A 21,437-nucleotide genomic window follows, 5' to 3' on the forward strand; every position below is an offset into this window, starting at 1 on the left:
AGTGTGTGTATGTAGTGTGTGTATGTAGTGTGTGTGTGTATGTAGTGTGTGTATGTAGTGTGTGTATGTAGTGTGTGTATGTAGTGTGTGTATGTAGTGTGTGTATGTAGTGTGTGTATGTAGTGTGTGTATGTAGTGTGTGTGTAGTGTGTGTATGTAGTGTGTGTATGTAGTGTGTGTATGTAGTGTGTGTATGTAGTGTGTGTATGTAGTGTGTGTATGTAGTGTGTGTGTAGTGTGTGTATGTAGTGTGTGTATGTAGTGTGTGTATGTAGTGTGTGTATGTAGTGTGTGTATGTAGTGTGTGTATGTAGTGTGTGTATGTAGTGTGTGTGTATGTAGTGTGTGTATGTAGTGTGTGTATGTAGTGTGTGTATGTAGTGTGTGTATGTAGTGTGTGTATGTAGTGTGTGTATGTAGTGTGTGTATGTAGTGTGTGTATGTAGTGTGTGTATGTAGTGTGTGTATCAAGACGAAACCTACCAATATGTTAGTTGACGTATGTTAAGAGAGGCACCAAGAGCCACCATCCCTGAAAATACAAATCAGTTTGCATATACTGAATATCAAAGCAGGTACACACAAGTCAGTGAATATATAAATCATAGTAGCTACAAAACCACACTCAAGGAACAAAATCTGATGTATAACTAGAGAAACTTATCAAGACTGACCAACACAACAGGAAACACATTCCTACACTATCAGAAAACCTTTAACAAGCGTTGCCCAAAGAAGCTGATTTACAACCTGGCAAAATAGGCTGGAGTCTGAGGGAAAAACAACAATGAATAAAGGTATGTCTGACACACAGAGACGGCTGTTTGGCAGGAGAGAGAAATAAGGTGTACAATAAAGGGAGGTAACACACGTCAGTCATCTCAACCATGATGTTGGTGAAATATGTAAATGGGAAACTGGCTCATTTAAGCCAAGATTAGTTAATGACGCAAAACGGTCGAGTGTGTGTGTGTGTGTGTACTCTTGTATTTATGGTTGCAGGAGTTGAGTCATAGCTGCTGCCCGCCTCTTCGCTGGTCGTTACTAGGTCCACTCTCTTCCTTCTCCAAGAGCTTTATCGTATCTCTTCTTAGAGCTATGTATGGACTCTGCCTCCACTACGTCGCTCTCCAGGCTGTTCCACTTGCTGACAACTCTATGACTGAAGAAATACTTTCAACTTCCAGCTGTAACCCCTTGTTGCTGTGTCCCATCTCTGAAACAGCCTGTCCCTATCCACCTTGTCAATTCCTCTCGGTATTTTACATATTGTTGTCATGTGTGTGTGTGTGTGTGTGTGTGTGTGTGTGTGTGTGTGTGTGTGAGAGAGAGAGAGAGAGAGAGAGAGAGAGGTTTCATTACTAATGTTGGAGAGCTCACACACAGTTTTGTGAACACTCGACGTCCCGACATGATAGCTGTTGTTGAAACATTTTTGGATGACAGGACTCCAGAAAATTTTGCAAGAATTGCTGGCTACACCTCATGGATGAGAAGAGACAGGCAAGGGCAAGGAGGAGGTGTTGCTGTGTGCTTCTCTAAAAGTGTTCATGCCCAGCACATTGATGTTGCCACCCCTACACATCTTGAAATGATGTTCTTCAAGCTCTGCATAAACACTAGTACCTCTGTACTAGCATGTGCAATGTACAGACCTCAGTGGCAACATGCAGATCCCGTCAACTTCCTAATGGAAAATATTGACTCCCTTCTGCTACAACACAACTGTCAACATATAATTGTTGGTGACCTCAACCAGCACCTTATACAGAGGGACTTTGATGACCTTCTTGCAGTGTTTGACATGAGAAACTTTGTTGATTTCCCTACTCACATCTCTGGCTCCTCCCTTGACCCAGTAGTGAGTGATCTGGCAGAAGGCATAGTCACTTGTCAACCCCTCGGCTATGTTGGATCGTCTGACCACAAGGCTGTTTTTACGACACTTAAGATCCCAACAGAACGAAGTGAGGAGTCCACACGCACAACCTGGCTATGGGAAAGAGGTAATTGGCCAGCCCTTCGCTCCGAGCTTGCCACCACCAATTGGAATGCTCTTCTCCAAGGGGATGTTGACAACCAAGTGAAAGCCTTCACTGGACACATCCTTAATCTACAACAAGAACACATTCCTCACCGGCAATATGTGACGAAGAATACGGATCAGCCTTGGTTTGGCTTTCGTTGTAGAGAGGCTGCTACTGCTAAGTACAAAGCATGGCGAAGGTATAAGAGACATCCTACCACCTATAACAGGAACTTGCACAGGCAAGCCTGTAGACATATGGGTGGCGTTCAAAAGTGGACCATTGCTAAATGGGAGGTGGACACTAAAAGAAAGCTAGCATCAGGTAGGATAGGCTCCAAAATCTGGTGGTCCCTGGTCAAGGACAGACAAGGTTATCTGCCTGATGAACTCATTCCACCTCTAAATCGACAGGATGGGACCACCTCTACTAGTAGTCAAGGCGGACCTCTTTGCTGAACACTTTGCTACCAAAATGCAAGTTCCTGATCCAGCAAGGGACCCTCCTTGGCTAGCTGCAAGAACTGTGTCAAAACTGTCAGTGGTGACAATAAGGCAGGAGGAGGTGCATTTCCTTCTTAAATCGCTTGACCAAGAAAAGGCTGTGGGCCCAGACAAGTTGAGCCCAAGATTGCTGAGAAGATGTGCAGACCAGCTAGCAGCACCTCTAACTCGCATCTTTCAGCACTGCCTAGTACAGTGTAAATGGCCCTCTCTATGGAAAGAGGCAAATGTAGTCCCTGTTCACAAAAAGAAGAGCAGAGCAGAAATCAGCAACTACAGACCAGTGTCACTCCTGTCAATCACTGGTAAGATCCTTGAGACAATAATCTCAATACAAATGACAGAGTTTTTTGACTATCACTCACTACTTTGTGATCGTCAATATGGCTTCAGGAAAGGTTACTCTGCTGCTGATCTGTTGTTAAACCTCTCCACTAAGTGGTACCAGTCACTGGATGAATCCAAAGTCAGCTGTGTGGTAGCACTGGACATTGCTGGCGCTCTCGACCGGGTGTGGCACCAGGGCCTCTTAGCAAAACTTCAAGCACTGGGAATTGCAGGCTCTACGCTATGTCTCCTCAGTGATTACCTTCATGGTAGATCTCTAAGTGTAGTTCTCAATGGAACGGAATCAGCAAGACATCCTATTGGGGCAAGTGTTCCACAAGGAAGCGTGCTGGGACCATTGTTATGGAATGTCTACTTCAACGACCTTCTTCATCTCATCCCAGAATCACATGCATATGCAGACGACTGCACACTGACATTCACTTATCCAAGAGAAGAAATGCCAGCTGCTCTAAGCTACATCAATCACCAGCTGAGAGCTATATCAGCTTGGGGAAATAGATGGCAAGTAACACTTGCACCTGAGAAAACGCAAATGATGATCGTCTCTAGGTACCATGATGGTAATGCTGGTGCAGTAGTAATGATGAATGGGAGGGTGTTGGCACCTGGAGAAGAAGTTGATATCCTTGGGGTGAAATTTGACTCCAAACTAACCATGAAGAACCATGTTGTAAATCTTGCAAACAAGGCAGCCAGGAAGCTTACAGCACTTCGCCGTATCTTGCATCTACTTGACAGTAGGGGTTGCAAGATTCTGTACGAGGCACAATTTGTGTACGCTCGCACCTTGAGTATGCTCCACTTTCTTGGTTTGCCTGCCCCCCCCCCTCATCTGCGACTGCTTGACAGAGTAGAGAACAGAGCAAGACGTCTCATCTCTCGCCTGGACCCATCCTGGATAGATCTGTCATTTCAGCAGAGCCTTCAACATAGGAGGGATGTGGGTGGCCTTACTGTTATGTAGAAGGCCAATATTGTCAAAGTACCACACTTGGATCCACTTCGAGGACAGCGTGAAACAAGCTTTTATGCCACAAGATGGGCAGAAAGCAGCAACTTCACTCTGGCTGTACCCTTCTCCAGAACTTCACTCCATCTGAGATCCTATATACCCAGGATGACTCGAGTATGGAACACATTCGTACAGCATAATGATGTCAACGAGATAAAGTCAGTTGATCAAATGAAAATGCTGGCCCACAGATGGTTCCAACTTCATCCTGTCCCCTACTTGTATGTCTCATAACAATAAAAATGCTTTCAAATGAGCTGATGTAGGTAACAGCTCTTAGCTTGCCAATAAAGTTAGGAATCCTTAACCTGTAAATAGCTTGTCAATAAAGCTAGGGATCCTTAACCTTGTCAAACCCTGTGTAAAGAGAGAGAGAGAGAGAGAGAGAGAGAGAGAGAGAGAGAGAGAGAGAGAGAGAGAGAGAGAGAGAGAGAGAGAGAGTGCGTACGTCCGTGCGGTAGTAACTGGTCTCTCAAAATTAATATTAAATATAAAACTAAAATACAGGATAAAGAAAAGTAAAGAGTAAGAAAATTATATTCACTAACAGTGCATTACACCACGGTGTATTATGGCGTGGGTGAAGGGAGGGGTCGAGCAGGGATACGTATAAGTACGTGGAGATGTGGGGGACGGAGGTGGAGTTTGGGTGGGTATCGGCATGTTGGGGGTTAGGTTGGGGTTTCCTATGGAGGGTCGCGGGGAGGACACCCCACCACACGTCAAGGTCACCCCACACCATGATGTACACTTGTTATTCACCTCCAATACACATACTTTATAATTTTCTTATCTCAGGATAACCCAGTAAAGTCAAATACTGTCTCATCTCTGTTGTGATCCAGGCAATGCTGGACTATCATGAGTTTATAATAGGGTGAGGTACTGTCCGCATAAAATCCTGTCAGGCAACACTTGTCCTGCTTCCTGACCTAAAATCCCATAAAATCCCATTCATTTACTGGCCACTTCCAGTGTTACTCATCCCCCACTCGTAAATTTATCAGCAATTATATAATTCTCACAAGTTTCTCATTCTCCTTTCTTTACGCTGAGTTAAGGTAAAGAAGGTGTGAAAGTTGGAGGTGTCTGGAATAAAACATGAAAGTGTATTATCATGTACTTCGTGAAGAGATTAAACCGTATGGGTTATCCAGTTCAATGATTGGTGAAGGCTCGATCCTCCGTCGAAGCCAGGTCTCTTTCAGGCAATAAACGAGGAAGACTTTTATTGTTGTCAAGGCTGGAATATCTTAAGACAGCCAAGCAGCATGCTGAGTTTATATCGTTTGTGGTCCTTTGATCATTCTCTACAATGTCGCCTCAGGATGCCACCCACAACAGTCGACCAACTGCTATCTTTACTGCTAAGTAAACAAGGGACAACAGGTGTTACTGCTTGGTGAAGAGGAGTAATAGGTATTACTGCTTGGTGAAGCGGAGTAACGGGTGCTACTGCTTGGTGGAGAGGAGGAACAGGTGTTAGAAGACGCCCACGAGTCGTGTGCCCTGCCAGGAATTGAACCCGAGCCCTTACAGTTGTGAGCCAATGACTATTTTACTGAGCTGCCAGGTACCTGTCACGGATCTGCCAAGTACTGCCACGGAGCTGCCAGGTACCTGCCACGGAGTTGCCAGGTACCTGCCACGGAGCTGCCAGGTACCTGCCAGGTGCCTCCCACAGAGGAAGCCGAAGACGGAGGTGGAAGCTGGAGGTAGTGATGTATCTGGGATGAATGTCTGGTGTTTACATGATATAGACAGAGTCGTCGCTAGGGTTGGTGTCACCCGGGGTGGAATCTTTGATGTCACCCCCATGAAATCCAAGGTCATGGGGATAAGGGTAGTAAACTCCAGTTACATCACTGCTACATGACCAGTGAGTAATGTTTAGCAATGAGAACGTTTAAAGGCCATAAACCGAACTTTATTATTGATAAAATAAATAATCGTAGTAACATTGAGGAAACATATACTCAAAGTGGTATTTGAGTTTAAGCAACAGATCCTACATATATTCATCTTCAACAATGAAAAAAAAATTGAAAAATAAAGAAAAACACTAGTTCTGATTTGACCTTGAGTACAGGTAACATCTCAGTGAATCTGATCTTACATTTCCTTGCCTTCAATCCTGCAAAATCATCTATCACATCATCAAAATCAATTATTTTCCCTATATAGGCCTATTTGTACTCTGCAATTCTATAATAGGCTATATAGAAACGAAGGATTTTTCTCTTATGTTGGTGCAGCACTGTTTTGATCATTAGTGTCACCTTCTTTTGAGGCTCTGTGGTGTCACCCCCTAAATGGTGTCACCCGGGGCGATCCGCTCCCCCTGCCCCCCTTACGGCGCCACTGGATATAGATAAGCATGATATGAAATGTAAGAGTGCGGTGTATGTATGGATGTTAGAAGTCAGGAGCCAGGCGAGGGGCTCTGCAGATGTTGCCTTAACTTATAAAAAACGAAGCCAGACGACTAGTTGATTAATAAGATGTATATGTACAGGGACTTGAAGTATTGGTGGAGCATGAGCAAGGTAATGTATGTTGAAGGATTCTGGGAAGCGATGAGCGCAGCACCTGAGGAATGGGCAGAAATCAGGTTTAGTACAAGGGATGAAAAATTCTTATTTCATGGATCAAGAGCCCTATACCGTCATCAAAGAACTATTTCTACTTGAATGATAGTAGTAGGGTGCCTGCACCCTGAAACATTGTTGATGATGATGCTGGTTGTTGAGGTATTGCACGACTGTGTGTGTGTGTGTGTGTGTGTGTGTGTGTGTGTGTGTACTCACCTAATTGTACTCACCTAATTGTGGTTGCAGGGGTCGAGACTCAGCTCCTGGCCCCGCCTCTTCACTGATCGCTACTGGGTCCTCTCTCTGCTTCCTGAGCTTTGTCATACCTCTTCTTAAAACTATGTATGGTTCCTGCCTCCACTACTTCACTTGCTAGGCTATTCCGCTTGCTGACAACTCTATGACTGAAGAAATACTTCCTAACGTCCCTGTGACTCATCTGAGTCTTCAGCTTCCAGTTGTGACCCCTTGTCCCTGTGTCCCCTCTCTGGAACATCCTATCTCTGTCCACCTTGTCTATTCCCCGCAGTATCTTGTATGTCGTTATCATGTCTCCCCTGACCTTTCTGTCCTCCAGTGTCGTCAGTCCGATTTCCCTTAACCTTTCCTCGTACGACATTCCCTTGAGCTCTGGGACTAGCCTTGTTGCAAATCTTTGTACTTTCTCTAACTTTTTGACATGCTTGACCAGGTGTGGGTTCCAGACTGGTGCTGCATACTCCAGTATGGGCCTAACATACACAGTGTACAGTGTCTTGAACGATTCCTTATTAAGGTATCGGAACGCTATTCTCAGGTTTGCCAGGCGCCCGTATGCTGCAGCGGTTATTTGGTTGATGTGTGCCTCCGGTGATGTGCTCGGTGTTATGGTCACCCCAAGGTCTTTCTCCCTGAGTGAGGTCTGTAGTCTTTGACCACCTAGCCTATACTCTGTCTGCGGTCTTCTTTGCCCCTCCCCAATCTTCATGACTTTGCATTTGGCTGGATTGAATTCGAGAAGCCAGTTACTGGACCACATGTCCAGCCTGTCCAGGTCTCTTTGCAGTCCTGCCTCATCCTCATCCGATTTAATTCTTCTCATCAACTTCACGTCATCTGCGAATAGGGACACTTCAGAGTCTATTCCTTCCATCATGTTGTTCACATATATCAAAAATATGTGTGTGTGTGTGTGTGTGTGTTTGTGTGTGTGTGTGTGTGTGTGTGTGTGTGTGTGTATGCGGGCGCCCGCCATTATTACGTTAATGCTTTTAAGTGTACATTATTGTTTATACTTAGTTAATTACACTGAAAGAACTGCATACTGCCGCCGTTGAATATAAATAACTAGTCATACTGTAAGAACAATGTTATGTAAACAAAATACATTATTTGCCCTCGCTGACTCATCCTAACTTAAACCCTCGTAACTCTCGGGTATCTCTTATCCCATGACCTCTTACTAATAAGTCACTGACTTTTTTTTTTAGGTTATCCTAGGTTCTCTACACATATGCTATGTATGATAATCTATGTAACTGTATTTGTGTATACCTGAATAAACTTACTCAGAGACAGAGATGTGTGTCTGGGAGCCAGAACGTATGGAGGGAGTAACCACAGCCAATCACCGCCCACCAACATTGACGTCACACTATTGCACCACTGCCTAGCACTCAGTGGTGGTGACAGTGTGAGGGACTTACATGTAGTGTTAGCTCGCTCACAGTGAAGGTGCTTGTGGTCAAGGTAACGTACTAGCTAATAACTGGATGGCCCCTTCAGTTAAAACTTAAGGAACAATTATGATATAAATCATAAACCTCCTCTGGTCTACAAGTGAAGTGAAGATGAAGTACTGACAATCTTTCATTTAAAAACCATAGTGAGTGATAATCCTGAAAATGTCGAATAACTCAGCAGATGAATTGCCTGGGATGCAACTGACCTCCCGTGAAGATGATATGAATAACGATCTTCCCTCACTGCTTGAAGGGGTCGACCTCACGCAGTATGACAACAATGCGCTGGTCAGGTTCCTCGACATCGAAATACCGCCTGAGGACACTAGTAAGTTGTTGGACACGTGTATCAACTACACAGACCTCCTCCCACCAGCGAACACGTCTTATAACCCTTTGGAAACCAATATCCAAAGTAACTACTTGACGGAGCCAAATGTGCTCGATGTTGAGTCTCTCCCGTTATTCCAGCCAGACACACCAAATCTACACCAAAATCTACACCAGAGTCAACTGATCGACCACTTGGTGTCGGAGTGTGTGGCACCAGCAGCAGGACCTCCTCAGGTGTGTAACCGAGGTGCTTCTAGGAGCTTTGGGAAAATTTTAAGAGAGCAATTTTATAGATTTTAACTGATTCGGGTTAAATTAACTTGGTTTGATAATAACTGTGTCGTGTGTTTTAGTTTGTGCTAGTAGATTTTATTTGTATTACTCAATAAGGCCTTTAATGTTCTTACGTGTGTTATTTTTATTACCAAGCGTCCTGGGTGATCAACCGGGTTACAGCACTCTTTAAATCTCAAAAGTTGCTTCTTTTCTCAGGTGTGTGTGAATGCTGGCATTAACCAGGTGGTCACACCCACCACAGTAAGCACTCTTGCCACCTGCGTCAGCCAGGTCAGAACCAAGACGAACAAGCAACGCAGAAAACAAGACGCCGCAGACGCTCCTAAAATCAAAGCACAAAGAAAACGTCGACCAAGGAAACCCAAAGTCTACGAGAGGGAGGATCCCTTCGAAGACCCAGCAGAAGAGAGACGCAGACTCAACGCGATTAATGCCAAAAAAAATCGAGACTATAAAAAGAAAGCTCTACAGGAGTTAGACGAGAAAGTGCAGGCAGTGACACAAGAAAAAGACAAATTAGAGAAGGAGGTCGAGGAGCTAAAACAGAGAGAACAACAACTGCGAGAAGAACTTGCTTCTCGCTACGGTGTCATATTGCCTTATTTGTAAGTGTTGGATGTAGGAAAAAGAGACAAAGGTTTTCCCATAGGACACGTACTCTCAAGATGAACATCCTTGAATATACTTCAGAAAAACAGTAATGAACGATTATAAATATGAAAAATGAAAATATTAAAAAAAATCAGAACTTATGGCTAAACAAGTTCATATATATATATATATATATATATATATATATATATATATATATATATATATATATATATATATATATATATATATATATACTGTGATAGCTGAGTGCAACAGGATTCTTAGAGAGAATATGTAGCTTTAACATTCAAACACTTTGATAAGGTTGTAACAAAGGTTGGATTAAGATTTTCTGACATAATTAAATCGTCCACCAAACTTAAAATGGATGACTATTGTGTTAACTGTAATGGAAAATATTGTCGATATTCCAGATTATAATAACAACGATACTGTTTTATTATTTCTTTATTTGTAGTAAAATAACCACAGTGAAAAAAAAAAATAGTGAAATTTCAAGAGCTTTCGTGATTTCTCCATTATCAAGGAACAGTAAAAATAATAGGATAACCGAAGATTTACAATGGTGAAATATGACCGTACTCACTGAGCATGGGTGTGTAGTGAAGATTTAGCCAGGTCATATGTCAAGTAGAATTTAAGAATGACAAGTCAATCATAGTTTAAAATAATCAAATTCTATGCATTATAAATGGATCTAATTTATACAGACCTGAATTTATATTGCAATCAATACTGTTTTTTATGAAGCTTGATTCGAGTATATTTCACTCAACCATGGACTTAATACAACCTTCACGGTCTTCTCAAAATCAATTAAGTAGTTAAAATCTCTCATGTGAATAAACAGAGCATTGGACTCTTGTTCAGTTCTAATGCCGTAATTATGTAATTTTAGTTCGAGACTTTTTTCCAGTTTAACTATAATAAACTTTAATGTATTGTTTTACAGGTGATCTTATAAACACAGTCGTCAGCATTCTGGGGGAATTCTTAACCAGATGTTTGTTTTTCTGTATCAAAATTTGTAAATACAACTTTAGTTTTGAAATTCTTTGTTTTTATAGAAAGGCAGAACTAACATAATCTTGGTTGATTTTTTTCTGTCCTTTTTTTTAACTAAAATATACTTCTAATAATTATAAAACATGTCAATAAATATTTTTAGGCTATTTTAGAGCCTATGCTATTTCCATAAATCCTCAGTATTCCCTCAGCTATGAACTCTGAGCTGCAGAGTTCTCATAAACTCTGGAGGAGAATACAGCACATATAACTGTCAGTGTGAAGAATAATAGCGTACGTAAGAGCAACAAATTGATGGTTTTCTTTACATTTCGATTTTAAATTGGTTCCTGTAATAATTAAAATTAAAAAAAAAAAAGCCACGAGTTCTTTCTTTCAAAGTCGACAGTAAACTTTATGGATGGAGTTAGACTATTTAATACAATCAGGAGTTGGTTAATAACTATATTCAAGGACATTAAGAAAAGAACATCACGCATATTTAGCTTTACCAGGAAGAATTCTTTTAAGCAAGCTAATTTATTCACGTGAGAAATTTTAACCACCTAATTGATTTTGAAAAGGGCGAGGCGACTGTATCAAGCAAGTCCTTGGTTGAGCGAAATATAACTGAATCAACCTTCGTAAAAAACTATTAACTGCAATATGAACGTTAGTTCAGGGCTGTAAAAATTAGATAAATTTATCCTGAATAGAATATGAGGATTTTAAACTAGGCCTGACCTGTCGCTCTTAAATTCTACTTGACATGTGACATGAGTAAATCTTCACTACACTCCCACTCTCAGTTAGTAGCGTCATATGTAAGGTCATATTTCACCTTTTTAAATCTACAATTCCTTGATAATATGAGAAATCACGAAAGCTCTTGAAATTTCACTATTTTTTCACTGGTTATTTTGCATTTTGTGATATCACCTGTTTACTATGATCTTTATATATATATATATATATATATATATATATATATATATATATATATATATATATATATATATATATATATATATATATATATATATATATATATATATATATATATATATATATATATATATATATATATATATATATATATATATATATATATATATATATATTTGTTTAAATAGCAACGCTCTTCTTGCCGAATGAGGCAAGCGAAAATTAATGTATGCAATAATTTCGCAAAAATCATTCTGAACCTAACTAAAAAAATATATTTCATTGTGTTTGTTTATTATTAAATTACTGTAAACTTATCTAAAATATATCTGGTTGGATTAGGCTAAATTAAATTGCGCTTGTTATATAAGTTTAGGTAAGTTTTTCTAAGGTTCTTTTGGTACAAAATCATTAATTTTTGCATTAACATAAATGAAAAAAATGTATCTTTAAACGTATAAGAGAAAATTTTAGAAAGGACTTAATTTAGGACTTGAAGTGCTGTTGGAGTGTGAGCAAGGTAACATTTATGAAGGGATTCAGGGAAACCGGCAGGCCGGACTTGAGTCCTGCAGATGGGAAGTACAGTGTCTGCACTCTGAAGGAGGGGTGTTAATGTTGCAGTTTTATAACTTAGACGTAAAGCATTCCTCTGGCAAGACAGTGATGGAGTGAATGATGAAAGTTTTTCTTTTCCGGGCCACCCTGCCTTGGTGGGAGACGGCTGATGTGTTAATAAAAACATGTTAATACAAAAATTATATATATATATATATATATATATATATATATATATATATATATATATATATATATATATGTCGTGCCGAATAGGCAGAACTTGCGATCTTGGCTTAAATAGCAACGCTCATCTTGCCATATAGGACAAGCGAAAATTTGTGTATGCAATAATTTCGCCAAAATCATTCTGAACCTAACGAAAAAATATATTTCACATTGTTTGTTTAGTATTAAATTAGTGTAAACAAATCTAAAATATATTTAGTTGGGTTAGGCCAAAATAAATTGCTCTTGTTATAATAAGGTTAGGTAAGTTTTCTAAGATTCTTTTGGTGCAAAATTAATTTTTTTTACATTAACATTAATGAAAAAAATATATCTGTAAGCGTATAGGGGAAAATTTTAGAAAGAACTTAATTTTATACGAGTTCTTTCTAAATGACCAGTTTTACATATACGACACGACATATATATATATATATATATATATATATATATATATATATATATATATATATATATATATATATATATATATATATATACTATATATATGTACACACACACACAAAACCATTCAAGTGACCATCAACAAGCGCGGAACAATATATGCTGTGATCAAATGTGTGTAGATCCCATGCTACATTTGAGGTATGATCTCCAAGGGTTTAGCGCTTGCTTCCTCGTGAATATAATCATAATTAAAATGGAGGAGGGACATAAATTGCTCAAGGTTAAAGTGTCAAGACACTGACTGACACAATTATCACACAGACGCCAGTGTGTCATTATTTGCCATACACACTCAAGTAATGTTGATTCTTGTTAAAAAAATGTATTCTACTTTGTATATATCATGTACATCTTGCGAGGCATTATAAGTAAGTAAGTAAGTAAGTATCATACAAAATATATAAGAATGTAAGTGTCCAAGTGTTGAACAAGGAAGTAAGAGAAGAATAGAACTTGTAGCATCAGTCCCACCATTATTATCGAACATTCTTTGTATTCCCTAGTTCTTTGAGAGGGTTGATTTAATACTGGTGAAAGGCTCTTAATCCAAGAATGTGGAGCTACCCTTTCCCTTCCTTAAATCAAACCTGGATACTTGCCAGGAGCTGTATGACCCTGACGGGTTTAGCAGCAAGAACACGATAATAATAATTTACACTGACTACAGTAAATAACTGTAACTTAATTCCCTCAACGACACTCTTTTTTTACATTTATTATTATTATAATAGAAATTAAGTACTAAATTTATACATTTATAACATACAGTGGACCCCCGGTTAACGATATTTTTTCACTCCAGAAGTATGTTCAGGTGCCAGTACTGACCGAATTTGTTCCCATAAGGAATATTGTGAAGTAGATTAGTCCATTTCAGACCCCCAAACATACACGTACAAACGCACTTACATAAATACACTTACATAATTGGTCGCATTCGGAGGTGATCGTTATGCGGGGGTCCACGGTATTTTAATATTTAAAATTTCAGAAGTGTATGATACTTCAAACAATAAAGATTAAATAGCGTTGACTTTACTCTGCGCCTTATTTATTGCAACAGTGTGAGAGTAGTGTGTGGTGATCCTTCACGGTCACTGTGAGTACAGTGTGTGGTGATCCTTCACGGTCACTGTGAGAGTACAGTGTGTGGTGATCCTTCACGGTCACTGTGAGAGTACAGTGTGTGGTGATCCTTCACGGTCACTGTGAGTACAGTGTGTGGTGATCCTTCACGGTCACTGTGAGAGTACAGTGTGTGGCGATCCTTCACGGTCACTGTGAGAGTACAGTGTGTGGTGATCCTTCACGGTCACTGAGAGTACAGTGTGTGGTGATCCTTCACGGTCACTGTGAGAGTACAGTGTGTGGTGATCCTTCACGGTCACTGTGAGAGTACAGTGTGTGGTGATCCTTCACGGTCACTGTGAGAGTACAGTGTGTGGTGATCCTTCACGATCACTGTGAGTACAGTGTGTGGTGATCCTTCACGGTCACTGTGAGAGTACAGTGTGTGGTGTGACTGTGAGTACAGTGTGTGGTGATCCTTCACGGTCACTGTGAGAGTACAGTGTGTGGTGATCCTTCACAGTCACTGTGAGAGTACAGTGTGTGGTGATCCTTCACAGTCACTGTGAGAGTACAGTGTGTGGTGATCCTTCACAGTCACTGTGAGAGTACACTGTGTGGTGATCCTTCACAGTCACTGTGAGAGTACAGTGTGTGGTGATCCTTCACGGTCACTGTGAGAGTACAGTGTGTGGTGATCCTTCACGGTCACTGTGAGAGTACAGTGTGTGGTGATCCTTCACGGTCACTGTGAGAGTACAGTGTGTGGTGATCCTTCACGGTCACTGTGAGTACAGTGTGTGGTGATCCTTCACGGTCACTGTGAGAGTACAGTGTGTGGTGATCCTTCACAGTCACTGTGAGTACAGTGTGTGGTGATCCTTCACAGTCACTGTGAGAGTACAGTGTGTGGTGATCCTTCACGGTCACTGTGAGAGTACAGTGTGTGGTGATCCTTCACGGTCACTGTGAGAGTACAGTGTGTGGTGATCCTTCACGGTCACTGTGAGAGTACAGTGTGTGGTGATCCTTCACAGTCACTGTGAGAGTACAGTGTGTGATCCTTCACGGTCACTGTGAGTACAGTGTGTGATCCTTCACGGTCACTGTGAGAGTACAGTGTGTGGTGATCCTTCACTGTCACTGTGAGTACAGTGTGTGGTGATCCTTCACAGTCACTGTGAGAGTACAGTGTGTGGTGATCCTTCACGGTCACTGTGAGAGTACAGTGTGTGGTGATCCTTCACGGTCACTGTGAGAGTACAGTGTGTGGTGATCCTTCACGGTCACTGTGAGAGTACAGTGTGTGGTGATCCTTCACGGTCACTGTGAGAGTACAGTGTGTGGTGATCCTTCACAGTCACTGTGAGTACAGTGTGTGGTGATCCTTCACAGTCACTGTGAGAGTACAGTGTGTGGTGATCCTTCACGGTCACTGTGAGTACAGTGTGTGGTGATCCTTCACAGTCACTGAGAGTACAGTGTGTGGTGATCCTTCACGGTCACTGTGAGTACAGTGTGTGGTGATCCTTCACAGTCACTGTGAGAGTACAGTGTGTGATCCTTCACGGTCACTGTGAGAGTACAGTGTGTGGTGATCCTTCACGGTCACTGTGAGAGTACAGTGTGTGGTGATCCTTCACGGTCACTGTGAGAGTACAGTGTGTGGTGATCCTTCACGGTCACTGTGAGAGTACAGTGTGTGGTGTGTGGTGATCCTTCACAGTCACTGTGAGTACAGTGTGTGGTGATCCTTCACGGTCACTGTGAGAGTACAGTGTATGATGATCCTTCACAGTCACTGTGAGAGTACAGTGTGTGGTGATCCTTCACGGTCACTGTGAGAGTACAGTGTGTGATCCTTCACGGTCACTGTGAGAGTACAGTGTGTGTGGTGATCCTTCACGGTCACTGTGAGAGTACAGTGTGTGGTGATCCTTCACAGTCACTGTGAGAGTACAGTGTGTGGTGATCCTTCACGGTCACTGTGAGTACAGGGTGTGGTGATCCTTCACAGTCACTGTGAGAGTACAGTGTGTGGTGAACCTTCACGGTCACTGTGAGTACAGTGTGTGATCCTTCACGGTCACTGTGAGTACAGTGTGTTGTGATCTTTCACAGTCACTGTGAGAGTACAGTGTGTGGTGATCCTTCACGGTCACTGTGAGAGTACAGTGTGTGGTGATGCTTCACGGTCACTGTGAGAGTACCGTGTGGTGATCCTTCACGGTCACTGTGAGTACAGTGTGTGGTGATCCTTCACAGTCACTGTGAGTACAGTGTGTGGTGATCCTTCACAGTCACTGTGAGAGTACAGTGCGTGGTGATCCTTCACGGTCACTGTGAGAGTACAGTGTGTGATCCTTCACGGTCACTGTGAGAGTACAGTGTGTGGTGATCCTTCACGGTCACTGTGAGAGTACAGTGTGTGGTGATCCTTCACGGTCACTGTGAGAGTACAGTGTGGTGATCCTTCACGGTCACTGTGAGAGCACAGTGTGTGGTGATCCTTCACGGTCACTGTGAGTACAGTGTGTGGTGATCCTTCACAGTCACTGTGAGTACAGTGTGTGGTGGTCCTTCACGGTCACTGTGAGTACAGTGTGTGATCCTTCACAGTCACTGTGAGAGTACAGTGTGTGGTGATCCTTCACAGTCACTGTGAGAGTACAGTGTGTGGTGATCCTTCACGGTCACTGTGAGAGTACAGTGTGTGATCCTTCACAGTCCTTCACGGTCACTGTGAGAGCACAGTGTGTGGTGATCCTTCACGGTCACTGTGAGAGTACAGTGTGTGGTGATCCTTCACGGTCACTGTGAGAGTACAGTGTGGTGATCCTTCACGGTCACTGTGAGTACAGTGTGTGGTGATCCTTCACATTCACTGTGAGTACAGTGTGTGATCCTTCACAGTCACTGTGAGAGTACAATGTGTCGTGATCCTTCACGGTCACTGTGAGAGTACAGTGTGTGGTGATCCTTCACGGTCACTGTGAGAGTACAGTGTGTGGTGATCCTTCACGGTCACTGTGAGAGTACAGTGTGTCGTGATCCTTTACGGTCACTGTGAGAGTACAGTGTGTGGTGATCCTTCACGGTCACTGTGAGAGTATAGTGTGTGGTGATCCTTCACGGTCACTGTGAGAGTACAGTGTGTGGTGATCCTTCACGGTCACTGTGAGAGTACAGTGTGTGGTGATCCTTCACGGTCACTGTGAGAGTACAGTGTGTGGTGATCCTTCACGGTCACTGTGAGAGTACAGTGTGTGGTGATCCTTCACGGTCACTGTGAGAGTACAGTGTGTGGTGATCCTTCACGGTCACTGTGAGAGTACAGTGTGTGGTGATCCTTCACGGTCACTGTGAGAGTACAGTGTGTGGTGATCCTTCACGGTCACTGTGAGAGTACAGTGTGTGGTGATCCTTCACAGTCACTGTGAGAGTACAGTGTGTGGTGATCCTTCACGGTCACTGTGAGTACAGTGTGTGGTGATCCTTCACGGTCACTGTGAGTACAGTGTGTGGTGATCCTTCACAGTCACTGTGAGAGTACAGTGTGTGGTGATCCTTCACGGTCACTGTGAGAGTACAGTGTGTGGTGATCCTTCACAGTCACTGTGAGAGTACAGTGTGTGATGATCCTTCACAGTCACTGTGAGAGTACAGTGTGGTGATCCTTCACAGTCACTGTGAGAGTACAGTGTGTGGTGATCCTTCACGGTCACTGTGAGTACAGTGTGTGGTGATCCTTCACAGTCACTGTGAGAGTACAGTGTGTGGTGAACCTTCACGGTCACTGTGAGTACAGTGTGTGGTGATCCTTCACGGTCACTGTGAGTACAGTGTGTGGTGATCTTTCACAGTCACTGTGAGAGTACAGTGTGTGGTGATCCTTCACGGTCACTGTGAGAGTACAGTGTGTGGTGATGCTTCACGGTCACTGTGAGAGTACAGTGTGGTGATCCTTCACGGTCACTGTGAGTACAGTGTGTGGTGATCCTTCACAGTCACTGTGAGTACAGTGTGTGGTGATCCTTCACAGTCACTGTGAGAGTACAGTGCGTGGTGATCCTTCACGGTCACTGGGAGAGTACAGTGTGTGGTGATCCTTCACGGTCACTGTGAGAGTACAGTGTGTGGTGATCCTTCACGGTCACTGTGAGAGTACAGTGTGTGGTGATCCTTCACGGTCACTGTGAGAGTACAGTGTGTGGTGATCCTTCACGGTCACTGTGAGAGCACAGTGTGTGGTGATCCTTCACGGTCACTGTGAGTACAGTGTGGTGATCCTTCACAGTCACTGTGAGTACAGTGTGTGGTGGTCCTTCACGGTCACTGTGAGTACAGTGTGTGATCCTTCACAGTCACTGTGAGTACAGTGTGTGGTGATCCTTCACAGTCACTGTGAGTACAGTGTGTGACCCTTCACAGTCACTGTGAGTACAGTGTGTGGTGATCCTTCACAGTCCTTCACGGTCACTGTGAGAGCACAGTGTGTGGTGATCACGGTCACTGTGAGAGTACAGTGTGTGGTGATCCTTCACGGTCACTGTGAGAGTACAGTGTGGTGATCCTTCACGGTCACTGTGAGTACAGTGTGTGGTGATCCTTCACAGTCACTGTGAGTACAGTGTGTGACCCTTCACAGTCACTGTGAGTACAGTGTGTGGTGATCCTTCACAGTCACTGTGAGTACAGTGTGTGGTGATCCTTCACGGTCACTGTGAGTACAGTGTGTGGTGATCCTTCACGGTCACTGTGAGAGTACAGTGTGGTGATCCTTCACGGTCACTGTGAGAGTACAGTGTGATCCTTCACGGTCACTGTGAGAGTACAGTGTGTGGTGATCCTTCACGGTCACTGCGAGAGTACAGTGTGGTGATCCTTCACGGTCACTGTGAGAGTACAGTGTGTGGTGATCCTTCACGGTCACTGTGAGAGTACAGTGTGTGGTGATTCTTCACGGTCACTGTGAGAGTACAGTGTGTGGTGATCCTTCACGGTCACTGTGAGAGTACAGTGTGTGGTGATCCTTCACGGTCACTGTGAGAGTGCAGTGTGTAGTGATCCTTCACGGTCACTGTGAGAGTACAGTGTGCGGTGATCCTTCACGGTCACTGTGAGAGTACAGTGCGTGGTGATCCTTCACGGTCACTGTGAGAGTACAGTGTGGTGATCCTTCACGGTCACTGTGAGAGTACAGAGTGTTTTGTAATCCTTCACGGTCACTGTGAGAGTACAGTGTGTGGTGATCCTTCACGGTCACTGTGAGAGTATAGTGTGTGGTGATCCTTCACGGTCACTGTGAGAGTACAGTGTGTCGTGATCCTTTACGGTCACTGTGAGAGTACAGTGTGTGGTGATCCTTCACGGTCACTGTGAGAGTATAGTGTGTGGTGATCCTTCACGGTCACTGTGAGAGTACAGTGTGTGGTGATCCTTCACGGTCACTGTGAGAGTACAATGTGTGGTGATCCTTCACGGTCACTGTGAGAGTACAGTGTGTGGTGATCCTTCACGGTCACTGTGAGAGTACAGTGTGTGGTGATCCTTCACGGTCACTGTGAGAGTACAGTGTGTGGTGATCCTTCACGGTCACTGTGAGAGTACAGTGTGTGGTGATCCTTCACGGTCACTGTGAGAGTACAGTGTGTGGTGATCCTTCACGGTCACAGTGAGAGTGCAGTGTGTGGTGATGCTTCACGGTCACTGTGAGAGTACAGTGTGTGGTGATCCTTCACGGTCACTGTGAGAGTACAGTGTGTGGTGATCCTTCACGGTCACTGTGAGAGTACAGTGTGTGGTGATCCTTCACGGTCACTGTGAGAGTACAGTGTGTGGTGATCCTTCACGGTCACTGAGAGTATAGTGTGTGGTGATCTTTCACGGTCACTGTGAGAGTACAGTGTGTTGTGATCCTTCACGGTCACTGTGAGAATACAGTGTGTGGTGATCCTTCACGGTCACTGTGAGAGCACAGTGTGTGATCCTTCACGGTCACTGTGAGAGTACAGTGTGTGGTGGTCCTTCACGGTCACTGTGAGAGTATAGTGTGTGGTGATCCTTCACGGTCACTGTGAGAGTACAGTGTGTGTGGTGATCCTTCACAGTCACTGAGAGTATAGTGTGTGGTGATCCTTCACGGTCACTGTGAGAGTATATTGTGTGGTGATCCTTCACGGTCACTGTGAGAGTATAGTGTGTGGTGATCCTTCACGGTCACTGTGAGAGTATAGTGTGTGGTGATCCTTCACGGTCACTGTGAGAGTACAGTGTGTGTGGGGATCCTTCACAGTCACTGTGAGAGTACAGTGTGTGGTGATCCTTCACGGTCACTGTGAGAGTATAGTGTGGTGATCCTTCACGGTCACTGTGAGAGTACAGTGTGTGGTGATCCTTCCCAGTCACTGTGAGAGTACAGTGTGTGGTGATCCTTCACGGTCACTGTGAGAGTACAGTGTGCGGTGATCCTTCACGGTCATTGTGAGAGTACAGTGTGTGTTGTGATCCTTCACGGTCACTGTGAGAGTATAGTGTGTGGTGATCCTTCACGGTCACTGTGAGAGTATATTGTGTGGTGATCCTTCACGGTCACTGTGAGAGTACAGTGTGTGTGGTGATCCTTCACGGTCACTGTGAGAGTACAGTGTGTGTGATGATCCTTCACAGTCAGTGTGAGAGTACAGTGTGTGTGGTGATCCTTCACGGTCACTGAGAGTACAGTGTGTGGTGATCCTTCACAGTCACTGTGAGAGTACAGTGTGTGTGATGATCCTTCACAGTCACTGTGAGAGTACAGTGTGTGTGGTGATCCTTCACGGTCACTGTGAGAGTACAGTGTGTGGTGATCCTTCACGGTCACTGTGAGAGTATAGTGTGTGGTGATCCTTCACGGTCACTGTGAGAGTACAGTGTGTGTGGTGATCCTTCACAGTCACTGAGAGTATAGTGTGTGGTGATCCTTCACGGTCACTGTGAGAGTATATTGTGTGGTGATCCTTCACGGTCACTGTGAGAGTACAGTGTGTGTGGTGATCCTTCACGGTCACTGTGAGAGTACAGTGTGTGGTGATCCTTCACGGTCACTGTGAGAGTACAGTGTGTGTGGTGATCCTTCACGGTCACTGTGAGAGTATAGTGTGTGGTGATTCTTCACGGTCACTGTGAGAGTACAGTGTGTGTGGGGATCCTTCACGGTCACTGAGAGTACAGTGTGGTGATCCTTCACGGTAACTGTGAGAGTACAGTGTGTGTGGGGATCCTTCACAGTCACTGTGAGAGTACAGTGTGTGGTGATCCTTCACGGTCACTGTGAGAGTATAGTGTGGTGATCCTTCACGGTCACTGTGAGAGTACAGTGTGTGGTGATCCTTCCCAGTCACTGTGAGAGTACAGTGTGTGGTGATCCTTCACGGTCACTGTGAGAGTACAGTGTGCGGTGATCCTTCACGGTCATTGTGAGAGTACAGTGTGTGTTGTGATCCTTCACGGTCACTGTGAGAGTATAGTGTGTGGTGATCCTTCACGGTCACTGTGAGAGTATAGTGTGTGGTGATCCTTCACGGTCACTGAGAGTACAGTGTGTGTGGTGATCCTTCACGGTCACTGTGAGAGTACAGTGTGTGTGATGATCCTTCACAGTCAGTGTGAGAGTACAGTGTGTGTGGTGATCCTTCACGGTCACTGAGAGTACAGTGTGTGGTGATCCTTCACAG

At 43.6% G+C, this 21,437-nt stretch overlaps 2 protein-coding genes across 8 annotated transcripts in view; one reads left to right on the forward strand and one right to left on the reverse strand.

Moving 5' to 3' along the window:
- Positions 1-21,437, reverse strand: part of LOC128689855 (uncharacterized) — a 483,205-nt gene that overhangs the window by 114,941 nt on the left and 346,827 nt on the right. Inside the window, exon 1 of one of the 7 annotated variants that reach the window (XM_070084521.1) lies at positions 484-501. The exons of the other annotated variants lie outside the window; for them this stretch is intronic. The gene's annotated coding sequence lies outside the window, so the exon portion shown is untranslated. Of the gene's footprint in view, positions 1-483; positions 502-21,437 lie in introns of those variants that run through there. 7 annotated transcript variants of the gene reach the window in all.
- On the forward strand, positions 8,161-9,597 carry LOC128689866 (uncharacterized). Its single transcript, XM_053778366.2, has 2 exons — positions 8,161-8,772; positions 9,031-9,597. Exons 1-2 carry the CDS (start codon positions 8,368-8,370, stop codon positions 9,442-9,444), a joined length of 819 nt encoding a protein of 272 aa, XP_053634341.2. The 5' UTR covers positions 8,161-8,367; the 3' UTR covers positions 9,445-9,597.

The sequence above is a fragment of the Cherax quadricarinatus genome, chromosome 1 (assembly GCF_038502225.1).
Source record: "Cherax quadricarinatus isolate ZL_2023a chromosome 1, ASM3850222v1, whole genome shotgun sequence".
Lineage (NCBI taxonomy): Eukaryota > Metazoa > Arthropoda > Malacostraca > Decapoda > Parastacidae > Cherax > Cherax quadricarinatus.